This window comes from Lycium ferocissimum, unplaced genomic scaffold (assembly GCF_029784015.1).
Source record: "Lycium ferocissimum isolate CSIRO_LF1 unplaced genomic scaffold, AGI_CSIRO_Lferr_CH_V1 ctg14782, whole genome shotgun sequence".
In the NCBI taxonomy this organism is placed as follows: Eukaryota; Viridiplantae; Streptophyta; class Magnoliopsida; order Solanales; family Solanaceae; genus Lycium; species Lycium ferocissimum.
The window spans coordinates 1-17,090 of NW_026715656.1; the positions used below are offsets into that span (position 1 = coordinate 1).

Below are 17,090 nucleotides of genomic sequence, written 5' to 3' on the forward strand. Positions count from 1 at the left end.
TATACGTATATACATGTGATATACATGTATAAAAATGTATATTCATTGTATATCTGTGTATATGCATAAGTGTAGCTAAGGGTAAAAATGTGTAAATTTTAATCCGTAGCCAAGATTAAGAGTGTCCATTGATTGAACATTTCAATCATGGCCAAATTAAAATTACCTAACTAATTAATTAAAATAAATGACACGGATAATTATGCAAAGACTTAAACTTTCAATTATGACCTTAATTTACTTAAACCATGAAATTGGTTATTGCAATTATGGCCATATTTAACTAACAATTGATTATTTCAATTGTAGCCACAATTAATCACATAATGAACAATTTATAATATAACCACAATTAAACATTTAATTAATTATTATTAATCTAAAAATTGCAAATTGATTATGCAGAGATTAAAATTTTGAGAGGTAAATGATTGTTTATTTAATTAATCAAGCTTCTTGAATTGAACGAGTAAAATACTTGCTAATTAAATCTTCAATAATTTTCTCAATTAATTGAATAATTGTTTTAAATTATTTTTTGATTTAGGCTTGGAAAATGCTTTATATTAATAGTAAAATATGTAGATTATTTTTAAATGACTTACAATATATATTTGAAATTAGTTTGCTAAATGAAATGGTAAAATATTATCAGAATAATTTTGAAAAAATCATTTTGATTTATAAAAATATGTATTTCACTCCGTTTGAGATCCAAGAACCCTAGATAATTAAAATAAATTATTGGAGGTCAAAAGTTAGGTGTCAACAATATCCCTTGACACTTGAGAAAAAGACTCTCCTATGTTCCTTTCCTAATTCCATAGCATTATCAGATCTGATCACCTTCACCTTTGTATTAAATTGTCTTTAAATCATGATTTGAAAATCCTTTAACACGCGAAAAGCATTACTTTTAGAACTCAGTAAAAAGGTCCAAGTACCCCTACTGTAGTCATATACTATAGTGAGAAAGTACTTGTATCCATTGTAGGTGCAACATTTGTCACACCGAACCTAGGAATGGACGTAACATGGCACTCGGTGCCTGACTACATGTGACCGAGCGAACCAACTGACTGACTAAATCAAGATGTGATATCAAAACATAACTGAAGGCGAAAATCAACTAACACGTACTGAACTACGAACAATCTGACTGAAATATCATTAAAGCAGAAGTACGGAATAAGTTTGTAAATGCGAATAAGTAGCCAACAAGGCTAACACCAAAAAGCTTGCTAAAACATACTGATTGACTGCCGATATATTCTATGAAGCCTTTAATGAAATACGAAACTATTGTTATTGGAAAAGGCCCCCAGCATACCTGACTGTCTGTAATGGAGTATTGTAAAGACTAAAATAAATTATAAGGCCCCGAAAGAGCGGGGCTTACCAATCAACGGATACTGGATATCCTAACGAGCAGATGTGTCATCCTGTAAATAGTTACCTGTATCGCGAGATGCAGGCCCCGAGTAAAAAGGGATGTCAGTACATTTGAATTTCACTGGTATGTAAAACAACTAAAAGAAAAAATTATAAATACGAAACGGAAGCGGTAGCGATATCGATAACGATAGAGGCGAAATGAACAAAAGAAGTAAAGACGAGAATACTTCTATAACTGATAACTGAAATGAACAAAATAAGTAAAGACGAGAATACTTCCTGTTCTGATTAGAGAATCACTTGTTTAACTGATAATAAAATATGTGGCCTTAGGCCCAATATAAGTGCACAAGTCTATGGCCTCAGGCCCAAGTATATGTATACAAAGGTGTTCAACAATAAACAAGTTGTATAAATAAACTGAGAAGCATGCTGAAAGGTACAACACTGACATACTGAGTAATAATTCACTGAGACATGTATTCATGAACTGGTTATGAGAACTGAAGCTTTAACTGTTTATAGCATTCTGATTATCCTAGACTGAGACTCATGAGTATCAAACACAAGTCTATATTGATTACTTACGAGCTCACAACATCCGGAATGAAAGTTATGAACGAATTACGAAACTAGAGAATAAAAGTTTTGCAACTATTCAAGGAACTAAGCTAAACTATATTTCTGAGGCATTTCGTAACGTTGTAAAAGAACTCTACGTAGGGAGAATCATTAACATTCCTAAACGTGGAGAGTTAGCCTCACAAGTTAGCCTCACATACCTTAATTCTATCCTTTAAGAGTAATACAACATTCGTCAACCGCTTCAACCTTAATCTATAATAATACAAGTCAAAGGGATTCAATATTAGCAAGTATACTCATGCTTTGGTCATCTCAGCATTGTATCAAACACTAGGTGGGCACAAAGCTTCATAGCCTTTATTAATGGTGTTTTCTTCACCAAATTCCCATTCTACTAATGGTGATTCTATAATCCCTAATAGAAAATCATTTTCCTTCATCACCCATAAGATTACAACAATCTCGACTCAACAATCCAAACCCTAGCCTAGTTCACGTTCTTCTCTTTATCAATCTCAAGTACTTATCTCTCAAGAGTCCATCAATTCACTACTATTAATGATTAGAGAGCCGAAGCATTACCCTTTTGCTGTTCAATCTCCCTGAATTCGAGTTCTAGGGTTTCCACGTCCAATAATGGTGTTCTAATCACAACTCTACGGATTAGAAGAGTTTACTCATGTTAGAAGGGATTAAAGACTTGAAATCAACCTAGGATTATCATGGAACTTACCTTGGAAGGTTCTTGAGGCTTGGGACCTATTCTCTCTTGCCTTAGAATAGTTTTCATGCTTAGGGTTTGTTGTAAATGGGAAAATAGGCTTGGATAATGCTTAGCTAGGAGGTACGAGGTGCTACAAAATTTATAGGGACCCCATGTGTCAATGTGTATTAGATCAAAAACCTTTTGAGTATGAATTTGACTTAATGGAAAAGGCAGCCTAGTCTGCCTTGCTTTAGGACATACATCACACATATGCTAAGAATGAGAAGGAAACTAAATGAAATTAAAATTCTTCATTACTTAATAAGAAACATGTCCCAACCTTACATGCCATAATTCTATACTAGGGATAACATTTGCTGAAACTGAAAAGGGAACTGATTTTGACATAGAAATGGAATTACTTCCTTCTTGAAATGAAACTACATTTTTATTTGAAACATGCTTAGAACTAAGACTAGTAGGTTGTAACAGGTAGAGACCTTCTTTGACTTCGCCCAAACCTTGAGTGTTCGTCATTAAAGGGTCTGTAAGATACTGACCACTAGGAGTAAATAAGACATCACAACTTATGGACGGACAATAAGTTATACTTAAAATCTAGAATATGAAGAACATTGTTAAGAGTTATTTCAGGTAGAATGGAGATACTTCCTGCATGAGTCACAATAATCCTGAAAGAATTAAGTAAAGTGATGCTTATAGGAACAGGAAAAAGGAGTAAAAAATTGAAAGACTTAGTATCAAAGCACATGTGTTACGATGCACCTGAATCAATGATCCAGGTGCAAGGGTTAAATACTGAAAGACAAGTTCTGAGTACTTTAGAATTGTACCAGCAATGGCTCCTGCATTGAAACCACCATTTGGAGCTCCTCCTTGTCCCATTTTTACCTCCTTAATAACCCTCTGAACTAACTCAGCATACTGATCCTTACTCATGCCTTGATTACAAACAACTCGCCGCTTACGTCTCCTTGTGTCTTAAGTGGAGTTTCAATCTCTAATTCAGCAACTACTCCATTTGCCTTTCCTTGATAATCCTTAGAATTTGTAAGCTCAAAATCATCTGGGAACCCATGAAGTCTATAGCAATCATACGGGCATGGTAGGGATCTAGTAGCTCAGTTGGTTGACTGCTTGAGCTTTCACCTTGTTGATGAGGGTTCGAATCCCCACATTGTAATCCCCTTCCCCATTTCCCCTTCCCCTACCCCCTATGTAATAAAAATAATTTTAAAAATCCACAATGCATGCAGCTCACATTTGGATTGCATTTTGTTTTCCTCAGTCTATCCTTTGTACCCTTTTGACTGTTCTTTGTGTGTTTACATCAAATTTTTGTTGTCCTTGTCCACCTCTTTTCATTCCTTGATTTCCTGTCTTTTGATAAGTTTTTCCTTGTTATGTCACCATGAAAGATGCAGAATCAATGGTATAGTTAGCATTAACATACACTTATTTGCGATTCTCATCTTGTAAGAGTAGAGAATATGCAATATCCATGCTGGGCAAAGGGTTAATTATCAATATGTTTCCCCTTGCCTGTGCATACACATCATTTAGGCCCATAAGAAATTGAATAAGAACTTTGATCCTCTAGTGATTTGATCAGTTTAGTCTTACCCTCGCAAGTACATACACAAGTGCAGCATATGATTGGGTTGAGCGAATCCAACTCATCTCATAGTCTTGTTAGTTTAGTGAAGTAACACCTACATCACTGTTTGTTTGAACTAATCCTGACAGTTTTTTTTTTTTTTGTGCAGACGATACAATTTGGCACCATTAGTTATGCCAAATTTGTGTTCTAAGCTGTCTCGAAGTAATTTGGTTATTTTGGAGTCAATCGCACTATCTGCAATGTCCTTTGTCAAAGAATTGAGCGACCAAGCAATGACCATATCATTGCAACAAGCCTATTGTTCATATTGTGCATGATCCGGATCTAGTGATTTACAAGCTCCATTGATAAAATCAAGTTTCTTTTTGTTTAATAAAGCAATTACAATAGATCTTCTCCACCTTGGAAATCCTCTTCCATCAAAAGTCGAGTTGATGAGATTCATTCCAGGCGAATCTAAAGAATTGAGGTAATAGGGGTAAGAGTGATGAGGTTTAGTAGCATTCTCATTAGTAGCTACTGTTTTTGTATTATCTTGACTCATCTTGTGTTGTAATTGATGAGATTTAGGGATTTTGATAATGAAAAGACTGATTTGATAGGCAGAAAATTGGATCGAGCTATTGCTTTGATACCATGAAAGAAACAAAAATATTTGGGAAATTTTTTGCTTGTTGTATTGATTTCATGAACCTATATATATACATGTACTTTGTGCAAAATAAATGATAAAAGAAAAATCTATCTATACACTTGTCAATGCATTATTTGTACTCTACGTAACTAGTTTATTCCCTCACATGGCAAGCACGTGAAGGAAGCTAGTTTTATTCCCTCACATGGCAAGCACGAAGCTTCCTCGGTTGCTTCCTTTTTCATCGGCTATTTTTGATCGAACGGCTGCGATCGATCTCCTTATTCTTGATCTGAGGTTGAGATTTATCCACATAGGCAGAAGGCAAAGCCTTTGTATACCTAGGCTTTATCCAATGGTCAATCATTTGATCGGAAATTTCATCTTCTTTCTTTCCTCTTTCTTCTTCCTCTCTTCGATCCTCATTGCTCTTCTTCTTCATCGAAGAAGATAGATTCATTATTCCAATATATCGGTTATCGAAATTCCCGATTCAGCTCGATAGTTCAATTTTTGGTGATTTATACCCATCCCTAGATGCCATAGTGTTTTCGTTTGAGTTGAACATGTATCTTTATTGTCATTCATTTATATATATTGTTGCACTCATGTTACATATATTGTATTTCACGATGTCATGTATATTATAGAGAATTTTTCCATGGGGTATCACGGCGGGGCGGGTCGATTATCTTGCTGGGTTTTATGTTCATCCGAATTGTTATTTCAGTTTTCTACAAATCCTAACTCGGGAACTGCAACTGTCCTCTTTGATTTAGTTTGAGGCAATGTTAATTTCAGCTTAGGTGAGCCAACTACCCTTGATCGTGTTGGCGGCCAACAACTTTTTTTCCTTTTTGTTGATTTTTATTTTTATTTTTGGGGATGTATCCTATAGTTGTACTCGAGAGATTCATAAATTCTTCTAGGCATTGTGGGGTTATCGGTGTACTTTCAAATTTATGTTATTTCTATTATGTCACTTCATGGTTGGATTGATTATATATATATATATATATATATATATATATATATATATATATATATATATATATATATATATATATATATATATATATATTGCAACTTGAACTTAAAAAAACCGAATTGAACTTAAAATCTTTTCTCGAGATATCCATTTTCCTATTCTTTTCTTTCCCGATTAATGGTTGGTACGCCTGGGTAGTGACTTTTCGTGCACCGGTCGTGGCTCCTAATTTTGGGTCGTAACAGATTCTCTCACAATGCATTGAATGTCCGCAATCAAAGTCTTAAAGCTTTGCCCCAAGTGTGGTACACGCCCTTAGACCCGGTTAGACATTTTAATGGATTTCGTTAAGTCCGTGACATATATATTCATAGTGATTTGAAAGTGACACATAAATTGAGACGAGGGGAGTACATATTATTTTCTAAATTATAAATAGATACAATGAAATGTTGCACTCATAATTGGTTCCACAAAATTGCAACTTATCAATACTAATACTATTACAGTTGCCGCTCAAAACTAATACTACTAACAATTTGCGCTTTAGAGTGATCCTAAATTACAATTTTACCCTCAAAAGATCAAAAACGTGCATTTCAATTTTGGCGCTCAAGTTCCCCCACTCTCTCTCTTACTCTATATAAACAGAAGCTTCATTCACCCATCAAAGAGCTAGCTTCGATCAGGTAATTTTCATTCCATTACATTTTTCTCCTTATAACTTGCTCAAGTTCTCTCAATCTCACTCTCTCTCTCTCTATATACATATAGATACATTGAAGCCCAGTTTCTTCTTAGCTTCATCAAGGTAATTTTGTTTCTCTCCTTATAATCTGTAGTTAGCTTTGAGTGTTTGATAGAGTTCAAATTTAGAGTGATTGACGAGAATTTGTAGTTATAATTGTTAGATCAAAGCTCGTGAGAGTTTTCGGCATGCCGTAAATTGATGCTATTTATGTTGCGAGAGTGTGTGTGTATGTATGATTATGTTTCTCTCCTTGTAATTTGTAGTTAGCTTTGAGTGTTTGAGTTTAGAGTGATTTTCGATAATATGATATTGCTAGATCGAAGTTCGTGAGAATTTTCGGCATGCCGCAAATTGATGCTATTTATGTTGCGAGTATGATCATGTTTCTCCTTATAATTTATAGTTAGATTTGAGTGATTTAATTTAGAGCGATTGACGAGAATTTGTTATTGTTAGATCCAAGCTTGTGAGTTTTTGAGGCTACTTGTGTTGCGAGAGTGTGTGTGTGTATATATAATTATGTTTCTCTCCTTGTAATTTGAGCCTTGAGAGAGTTCAAATTTAGAGAATTTGTTATTGTTAGATCAAAGCTCGTGAGAATTTTCGGCATGCCGTAAATTGATGCTGCCGAGTGTGTGTGTGTATAAATCTGGTTCTCTCTTTGTAATTTGTCTAGCTTTGAGTGTTTGAAAGAGAGTGATTGGCGAGAATTTGTCATTATTGTTAGATCGAAGCTCGTGAGAAAATTGATGCTATTTATGTTGCCGAGAGTGTGTATGGATGACTGTTTATCATGATCTATAACCTTTAAATTTGACTGAGGTCGTATTGTATACACATTTTTCTGTGCTTCTTTTTTCCTCGTGCGTGTTTATCATGATCTATAACCTTTAAATTTGACTGAGGTTGTATTGTATACACATTTTTCTGCGCTTCTTTTTTCCTCGTGCGCTTGTGAATTATTCAATGAGTTCAGTAGTTTATTCAGTAGTTTCTCTATATTTCATGTTTTTTAATATCACATAACAAGGCAGTAGCAGAAGTTCCAACTTGTTCAAGAATCTACTCCATTCAAAATGCCTTGTGTTCAATCAGATGAGTTTGGTACTTTGAACTCTTACCTAAGAGAGATTAAGTTGGGCAACCGTAGCATCAAAGGAGAGCTCAATACTTTCGTCTGTAAGTATATGAATTTCTTGTTTATTGACTACTCAACTTGTTTCCCCATCCCGTCCCTTGCTCCCCCTTACTAGCAAGGTTTTTTTTTTTTTTTTTTTTTTTTTTCTCCCTCTGTTTGTGTTTGTTTCAGGGACAGGTGCAAAAGGGAAATGGCAGGAGCATTTCTTCCAAATAATGAAGGACATGTACCCGGAATTGACCCGGGAGTTGTTCAAGTAAGCCATCATGCTTTCTTTAAATAGTGGATCATCTTTGTTCTTAGTCATCTAACTTTCCAAATTTTACAGAAAAATGTACTTTCTGGAAAGGACTTGGGATGATTTCAGACAAGACATTGGACTAATATATCGACTTGATAATGTAAGTAAAGTCCATCTCTATGTGTTTAATTTCTCATCGAATATGGTCTTTATCCAAATTTATTGTTTGCAGAAATGGAAGGAATATGACTATGAAGAAACAAACTTTTATACTACTTTGGAGGATAAGTTGAACAAGGTGGTCAAGGCCCAAATATCTGAAATCTACCGCCTTCAAAATGATGCAAATATCATTTTGGATGACAGTGCCATGTAATTATTTTTCTTCTTCCGTTATTTAAGTTTATGTAGATTTTTAGACAATATGGAAAAAATTGACATACGATATATAACATTAGAGTTAGGGGTGTACAAATTTCGGGTCAAACCGATAACCCGAAACAAATATCGGGTTATTGAGTTAACGGTTCGGGTCATTGGTTTGTTGGGGTTTTTATGGGTCAGTGTTTTATAATTATCGCGATAAAGGTTCAGGTCTCGGTTATGCCACTTTCTTTATTGGTTAGCCCGATAACCCGATAAGTAAATTAAATTTACAATTTTACCTTTAGATATATAATGTGGGGTTACTGTAGTATGTTTGAAAAGGTCTTCCTTCATTATTCATAGATAACTCTTGAATATAAAAACTGCTTAGTGCTTACATTCAGTCTTCTCTGATCCGAACAAGACTGTCCAAACATACCTGTGCATAGTGTAATTAATGTTTATAATATCTTATTAGTATGATCCATGCCAAAAGGCGTTCCTTGATTGTTGTTTACCAGAAACTCCAATGGGTTAATGAAATGGATCAAATCTATGTTGTTGTGCATTGAGTGGGTAATTAAAGCAGTGTGCAATTCATATATCTTCTTGTATATCTTGACATCTAACTTATTTACTGGTTGAATGTTTTGTTTGCTTATTGTTTAACACAATAATTAAACTGATAATGATTGAGACCCAATAAACCGAAACCCGATAAACGATATCTTATTGGTTCGATTATCCGTTTTACATTTTTACAACCCGATAACCAATAATGTTGACCCCAACCGAACCGTCTGATAAACGCCCTAATTAGAGTTAACAATTCATACTCATTTTCAGTTTTTTCATACGTTTATTTATCCCAAAAACATTCATTTTTCCAGACGTCAGACCATCTACTTCTTTTACAACACAGAGCTGAGATGCCTTGTGTGCTTGAAGATTGCAGAGTTCAAGTAAAATACTTTTGCATATCTCAACATTATTTCCACACTTTATCTTGTCATTTTCTTAACTCAAGTTTCATTTCTTTCCAGCAGTGAGGAACCCCCTGCTATCAATGATGATGAAGAGGAGGATGTAGATGGAAATGACAATACCTGAGATCTGATGACACTACATATATTCTTGTGGATGGATGTTTTGATTAGTACTTGTTCCCTAATAATATTGTTAAGGATTTTTACATTTAGTTGCTTGCTCATGAGTGATTTTATGGAATGTGGCATACACATGAATTGTTTACTCCAATATTATGTTGTGGTTCGCAGTGTGTTAACTCTTAGCTCTTAGCCTGGTATATGGCTAGCTTGAAGTACTTCTTCGCCATGGAGATCTGAAACTGGTCTGAATTTTGTAGTTTATCCACCAGTAGCAGCAGTCTGTAGAGTCATATATTCCCCTATTCTTTTGGTAACCGACTATCTTCCCTAGATTAATCTTCGAGAGACCTAGGTAAAAGCTCAAGATTACACACTATGTTCAGAAGTATTCAGCTATCAATAGGAAACCATGGACTGAAGCACCTCTGGAAGAACCCGAAAATAGATGAAGTCCCCCCCACTAATCTGAAAAGGCTTTCCATCTTTGTAACAGTAGGTTAAGGATCAGCATAAAAATAGTCTAATTATATAGAGCAGAACGGATACAAGGTATATCTGGACTAGTTTAGGATTGAAAGTATAGCTGATTGATCGTACTTAATTTGTATATTTTCCAAAACATGTCACCCGCAATCTCAAAAGTTTTCTCATCACCCTGCCAAGTTAAAGAAACACGCAACTTCTGATGAGCACTAAAGCAAAATATACAAATTAAGTACGGTCAATCAGCTATAATTTCAATCCTAAACTAGTCCAGATATACCTTGCATCCGTTCTGCTCTATATAATTAGACTATTTTTATGCTGATCCTTAACCTACTGTTACACACTGAAGTGCAATTAATCAATCAGCTAGACCTCAATCCGGAACTAGTCCAGATAGACCTTGTATCCATTTCGCGCTATAAAATTCATCATAATAAGTCAATTTTTATGCTAATCCTTAACCTTCTATAACACTAAATATACAAATTAAGCGCCAATAAAAAGTACTCCTAATGAGTCTATACAAGTTCATATTGTGGATGTTAATCAAATTTCAATAAAAATTAGTGGTACTCTTCTCTAACTTTTCTTTAAGACTAGAATTAGGTATTGATAAAACAGAAAATTTCATATTCATACCACAGAATTAAGTCTTTCGAGGTTGGAACTTGAATAGGAAGAAGCGAGAGATGGAAGTGGAGCAAAGGCAGGTGTGAAAGTTCCAGCTAAGAGAGCTGAGAGGAGCATAAAGGTCGTTGTTCACAAGCATCGCTTTTTCGCCATCGCCGCCGCTCGGAGTCTCAAACCCACTGCTCGGAGACTGGAAATGTCGTTTTTCTTCAGTGTTGTAGTCATTGAAAGTTAAAGAGTGCATTAAGTAAGAAGGAATGATTAGTAGTAAATGGTTGTCAACGGGAAGTTAACTAGCACTCCCTTTATCCTAATTTTCCTTTTAATCGATCCAAACAAAATTAATTTTAAATTTATTATTTTATTTAGATTATACAAATATTTACTCTGTAACTTATTTATAGTTTATCCACCAGCAGCAACAGTCTATAGCGCATTGTGTCAATAACCTGGGTAAAAGTAACTGAATGATCAAGGGTCAGTGGAAATAACACATTGATATCATTAGATTACATTGGAGACATCCAACTTGGCAAGAAAAATTGTCGCAATGTGATATTGTCCTCCTTAATTTAAGATTCTAATAACAACTCCTGAGATTTACTATATATATTTTAATTTGCAAGCATAAAGATGAGAATATAACTGGTATTGCGCGAAAATATAGGTATGCCAGTAATGTGAAAAGCTTTTTGGCATACAAAACTGCAACGAGAAATTCGAACCTACTGGCTTAAGCCATAAATAAAGCAATCATAGCAATCGCTAAAAATCCCAATACACAAGCTTTAACATAACAAAAAGGCATACATAAGATATCAAAACATGATTTCTTCTTGCAAAACATCATTCTATGACAGAACATCACCAGCGTTTTAAAACACGAGACCAACATATGCAACGACAAGAAATGAAAAGCGAGCAAACGCCTGCAACAGACAACTAATATACTTGCCAGATATAAAGAGGCCACACACCATATTTAATCCTATAAACTCTAAAATTAATGTAATTTACGAGTAATACTCCCAGTGCTATTTGTACCGCCTGAACTCCTCGTGAAAGAATTGCACTGAAAAGCTAGATTATTTCCCTCAAGCTTGGTTGGGATTTAAAGTACTGCAATTTTGGTAAGTGTATAATTACACAATCAAAATCCAAATCAAATCATTGCTAATTGATGCAATATCTTAACAAACTGAAGCAAGAGTATTTTATGTTAGAAGAATCAATATTAAGAGCTAGAGAGTCCAATAAAGTTGACAACCAAAAGAGTAGAGATGTTATAAACGTAGATACAGAATTTACCCCTGGCATAAGTTCTGTAGGCTCCAAGGTTGATCAGATCCTATCCTTCATACCTCTGTACCCTCTCCTGAACTACCTGCACATAAACTTCAAAACTCACCAATAAATCGAAAATGGTAGGCTTTAAAAGCAAATCTTCAGTTTGAAGACCCCGAAGTGTATGGCGTGCATTATTTTTCTTTCGGATTTGCGGAGTATTTTTATTTTCACTAGTGTCTTGAATCTACTGCATAGAGTTCATAACTTGATATCCAATATGTTGTACTCCTAATGGAATGTGAAAGCTTATTGCTGTAAATATTTTTCCATTCATGAATCAAGTTTTTGAGAATCGTCTACTGCTTCTTTAGAAGGCTTGCCTGTTGAGTTTTAAGTCCTAACTGACTTCCTCGGTTTCCTCTTTTAGCCTTGTCCTAGTCTGCAAGTATTAATATCACTTTCTTGCTCCAAACCTATCGCTCTTCGTTGTCCAAAACAGAGACAACCTTAGACGTTCCCATCTATGCTTTGAAGCCTAAAATTCCTATCTCTTCTTTTGTAGCCTAAATCCAGTATTATCTCTTTCAGCCACCATAACTGACTATTATCTTGCATCTGAAAGTCATAGCCGTCCCCACTCTCTTGCACACTAATGTCCAAGTCCTTGCTAGATCTCCATTGTTTTTTCGTGTAAAGCTTATTGATTGGTCAACTCAAGATTATTTTCTTTCCCTTTATTGCTTTCCTTTTTCATTTGCTTACACGCGCACGGGGGGTGTACAAGGGATTGCACCCATATAAAGTTTGCAAAAAAGCAAAAAAATTCAAAAACCTCAATGGATTCTTCTACCATTTCCAGTGTCACGACCCAACCCGTCGTGATGGCACCTACATTGAAAGTCTGGAAGCATTAAAGACTTGATATGACATTAGATGATGCATTTTGCTAAATACAATACCTTCTCATAGAGTTCTTGGTATACTTGCTAAGTAAGTAAGTATTACTCTTGTCCACCATTCACAAAGTCTGCAGCCAAACTGTAATTTCTAAGAAGGCAGAATGACATTAAAAATACATTCTCAAGCACCACATAAACAGGAGGACAACTTGACGACTCAGTTCTTCAAAAAAAAATTCCACTTATTGCAACCCTCGTCACTCTTTTAAACGTAAACACTAAATTTTAAATGTGTGAGTACTCAATGAGAAAATTATACTCATTAACAAAACAATTACAGTAAGTGATACTTCATCTATGTAGTCTCAAATGTATTACCAATAGGAACGATAATATCATTTGGGCAAAGACATGGAACATACTGAATCTCATGGTGCATTGTTGTATCTATCATGGAAAGGAGTTTATAATATTCTTCGAGGCCTATGCTATTCCACCAGCAAAAAGGGTAAAGTATGTAAACATCCATGTAAAGTTATACAGTAAAAGGACTACTCATAAAGAAGAACTCGAAAGATCAATCAGTAGTATTAGGATGTCAAGATAGCATGCTTCCTATTTTTTGCAGGTCTACAACATCAAACTGATAGACTTAACATCAAAAACTTTATTAAAAGAAAGAAAGTTCCTACATTTTCCTGTCATTAGCTATAGTACTAACACACGAGAAGAAGAAATACAATCAACGGCGAAAGCCACTGGAAAATGAAGATACAACAGAGAGCCAAAGGATTTGCATAATCCAGATGATACTCAAAACATTTAGGATCAAATTGCTAAATTCTTTGTTGAGTTGTGGCATTCTACTCCATTGATATCTTCTGCACACTTTGAAAGGGATAAATAGTAGAGATGAGAGATTGATCCCACTATCCACACCATAAAAATAAATTTAAAATCAAGAGAACATTACAATAAAGAACCAACAAAAATACTAAAAAGAGAAGGGAGAAATTGAAGGGAAAAGACCTTAACAGTATAAAGTTTTAGAAAATTTCTGAAAGAAGCTAATAATATCCGCATTAATGATTTCGTTTGCAAATATATATCTAACGAATGCAAGGATAAATAGTAGAAATATAAGATTCTAACATAAATCAAAGATCGTAATCCAAGCTCAGAGAGCTTCCGAATAAAAACTCTATAAATGTTGCATCAAATGAAAATGTCAAAAAATATCTAAAATAAAATTAACCAACTCACAGATTGTGAACATTTGAACATCAACATGTCATTTTCCTATGTGTCTTTTACTCAAAACAAAAAAGTATCACGATTAGATACAATCAAACTTTTGAAGGTTGAGATATGCTCGAGGCATCAAGAGTCAGCTTAATGAAAGAAGTGTATATGAGAGTTGTCAATACTTAAGTCAGTGCATCGTATGCATGTAAATCAGAAATTGTAAAACACCGAACCAGTTTATTTATTTAGCGAGAACTACAAATTTACAATAAGAAGCATTCTGATTAAGAATCTAAACTCTACAAAAAGCATTACACAAAGCAACCTATGTAAAAGTGTCTTATTTGTTTGTTGTTCAAAGCATATCTTTAGTTGCAGGTATGTAGATTGCTGTAACTCCAATCTGTGTTAAGTGGCATATATTTTGTATCAAAAAAGGAGAAGTAGGAGAAACAAAAGGCAGAGACGGAGACATCCCCAACAGAGTTTTATGGGGTTCAAATCTTTAGCAACTACTTGTTCCCGGCAGCTCTTATGTCTTTCATTGAAGAACTACAACAAAAGGAAAATTCAAAATAAAAATTTAACACAGTCTAGCTAAGTCATCTGAAAGGTCATGAATTGCTAAGGAAATCAGTAACAAGGTGTCTATTTTCATTGTCATTCTTAACTTGTGCTATAAAGGTGGTTACAAAGTCATTTAGGCCTCTAAATACCATAAAAAGATTCTAAAGCTCTTCTAGTACAAGTTGGACCTCCAATGTGAACAATAAAATCCAACCGAAAAAATAAATAAGAAAAAGGGATAAATTAAGATCCCAAGTCATCTAAAATTAACAACGTAAATGGATAAGGGGAAAAAATCCCTGATGACATTATCATAATACCTTCTCGAAGCAAGCTCTATGAAATCTCGGTAAGTTATTAGCTCATACTTGTTACATCTACTATAAAATTACGAATATCATTTTTCCCTCGTTACCCAGAAAAGGAAAATGTGAAATAACTAAAATAAAATACAGAAGAATACATACCTAAAGTTTAAATGAACCAATGGAGTTTCAAGATTGACCGTTACAGACCCTTGTTCTACCCTGGGCCGCATCTCTGTAGGGCCTCTCCAATCATGCTGGTAATATATCTACTTTTAAAGTACGAATTTTAATTTTTCCCTCATTACCTAAAACCCAACTATACGACAACAAAAACAAATCATAATTGAAGAATATAGTACCTCAAGTATAAATGAGTTGTTGAAAGTTTCAAGCGTGACCTCTGTAGGCCCTCATTCTGCACTCCTCCAATGTCTGTACTACTAAGCTATAAATAATTAGAGTACAAAAGGACATAGCGAATTATTCAACCCGATAACAACAAATAATTGAAACGTTTCACAAAAATAATTTAACAAATCTAAGAAGATCAGTTGAAATTAGAAGGGCAAATGTGCGAGATTAGTTTTGCTCACAATTGTTGAGAAGAGAACCAAGACTTGATAGAGAGCAAGTTTCAAAGCCTGAAAAGAGGAGTACGCGTAAATTAGCCAATAAGCGATTCGATTGAGCAAATTAATTCGACAAATTTTAACAGGAAAAGGCAATCATAAAGCTAAAATAACTATAATATAATTACCAACAACACCCACGCCACAGTAAAACAATGAACTTGGAAATAAAGAAATCTCCAGAAGCAAAAGTTTACATAGGAAGCCCTCGTAATACCCAAAATCCAAAGATCAGTGGCGGAGCCAGATATTTTGGTAAGGTTGTTCAAATGTTGACGACTATATAATTATTTTCCGATGAATGAGTGCAATGAATTTTTTAACATCATCACTGCACACCCGCCTAAAAATTTATGGTCCATTTGATTTCGCAAGTTATTCTTGATAAATTTCATTGCTAGAAAACTCTTACGGTGATTACAGTATCAAATGACAGCAATAACAAACAACAACATACCCAGTGTACGTAATCCCACAAGTGGAGAACAACAAGGGGCATTCCGAGAATGTTATAAAGCGAGAGATAATGACTAATTAATTTTCTTTGAAAAAAAAGAAAGAAAGAGAGAGAACAAAGTTGGATAATTAAAATGTTCACAGAAGCAATTGAAAAAGAAAAGAGAACAAAATAAGTGGTTGCTAACTTGCTATTAGATCTCGTTGTCTTTTTTTTTTTTTTTTTTTTTTTAACAATACGTCTTCTTCTTTTCTATAAAATAGGAAGGAAAGAAGAAAGACTAAAGGAGCTTCAATAAATGAGTCCAACGTAACTCCAAACCAACTTACGAATAAACCAAATGCAATCATAACTCAAATACAAATAAGTTTAGTCGGAGCATGAAAGAAAATAAGTGCAAATATAAATCAACCAAGTAGCTTCAGACATTGTTTGTATGTTTTTTTTTTTTTTTTAAAGAACGAATATGATCAGCTTTTGACGCAAGCATTAAACCGTGAATTTTAGATAAAATTAAACACACTTTACCTCTAAGCTATTCATCTCAATTATTTTAAGGGTGTTCAAAATTTAATTTATATCTAGTTAATTATAATATCTAATCCATATACTAGTACCATTTTCCAGCCAAGGGTGTGCAGGTGACCACCCTTGGCCATGAGTGGCTCCGCCATACGCCAAAATTCAAGGGTGCAAACATAATTGGAACATGGAATAGGAAAGGACAATTAGATGGATCTCAAATAGAAAAGCAAAAAGGTGAAAAAGAGGAGAAAAAGCAGTAAGTTTTGCGGGAGGGAACGTTTCGGTATCAGTTAATGGGAATTTATGAAGGATGCTACTCTCGGGAGTCCTTAGAAATAACGGACAACCCATTGATTTATTTATTTTGTTGGAGGTTTTTTAAGTGGAATTAAGGGAGAAATGGCAAAATATAGGAAAAAATAGATAAATATAAATGCTGGCTTCTGAGGTTTGCCATCAATCGGGGGCCTAGTGCCTGCTTTTATATATTTATATAGATGTA

At 34.5% G+C, this 17,090-nt stretch overlaps 1 protein-coding gene and 1 long non-coding RNA gene across 9 annotated transcripts; one reads left to right on the forward strand and one right to left on the reverse strand.

Annotated features, from left to right (window-relative positions):
* The first annotated feature begins 7,598 nt into the window (after positions 1–7,598).
* LOC132042376 (uncharacterized) lies at positions 7,599–9,673 on the forward strand. Of its 2 annotated transcripts, none has more exons than XM_059432924.1 (6): positions 7,599–7,880; positions 8,011–8,095; positions 8,168–8,240; positions 8,313–8,452; positions 9,337–9,408; positions 9,490–9,673. In XM_059432924.1, the coding sequence occupies exons 1-6, from the start codon at positions 7,778–7,780 to the stop codon at positions 9,554–9,556; spliced, it is 540 nt and encodes a 179-aa protein (XP_059288907.1). In that variant the 5' UTR covers positions 7,599–7,777; the 3' UTR covers positions 9,557–9,673. The 2 variants fall into 2 exon arrangements, with proteins under 2 accessions (XP_059288907.1, XP_059288908.1); XM_059432925.1 differs by having other exon boundaries at positions 9,493–9,673.
* A 1,774-nt stretch (positions 9,674–11,447) lies between these two features.
* On the reverse strand, positions 11,448–16,384 carry LOC132042374 (uncharacterized). Of its 7 annotated transcripts, none has more exons than XR_009411458.1 (5): positions 15,735–16,384; positions 14,121–15,618; positions 12,791–12,985; positions 11,980–12,055; positions 11,448–11,790 (listed from the first exon to the last, which is right to left on the reverse strand). It is a non-coding gene; the product is annotated as an uncharacterized LOC132042374 (long non-coding RNA). The 7 variants fall into 7 exon arrangements; XR_009411457.1 differs by having other exon boundaries at positions 12,791–15,409; positions 15,571–15,618; positions 15,735–16,383; XR_009411454.1 differs by having other exon boundaries at positions 12,791–15,414; positions 15,571–15,618; positions 15,735–16,383.
* Positions 16,385–17,090: the final 706 nt, after the last annotated feature.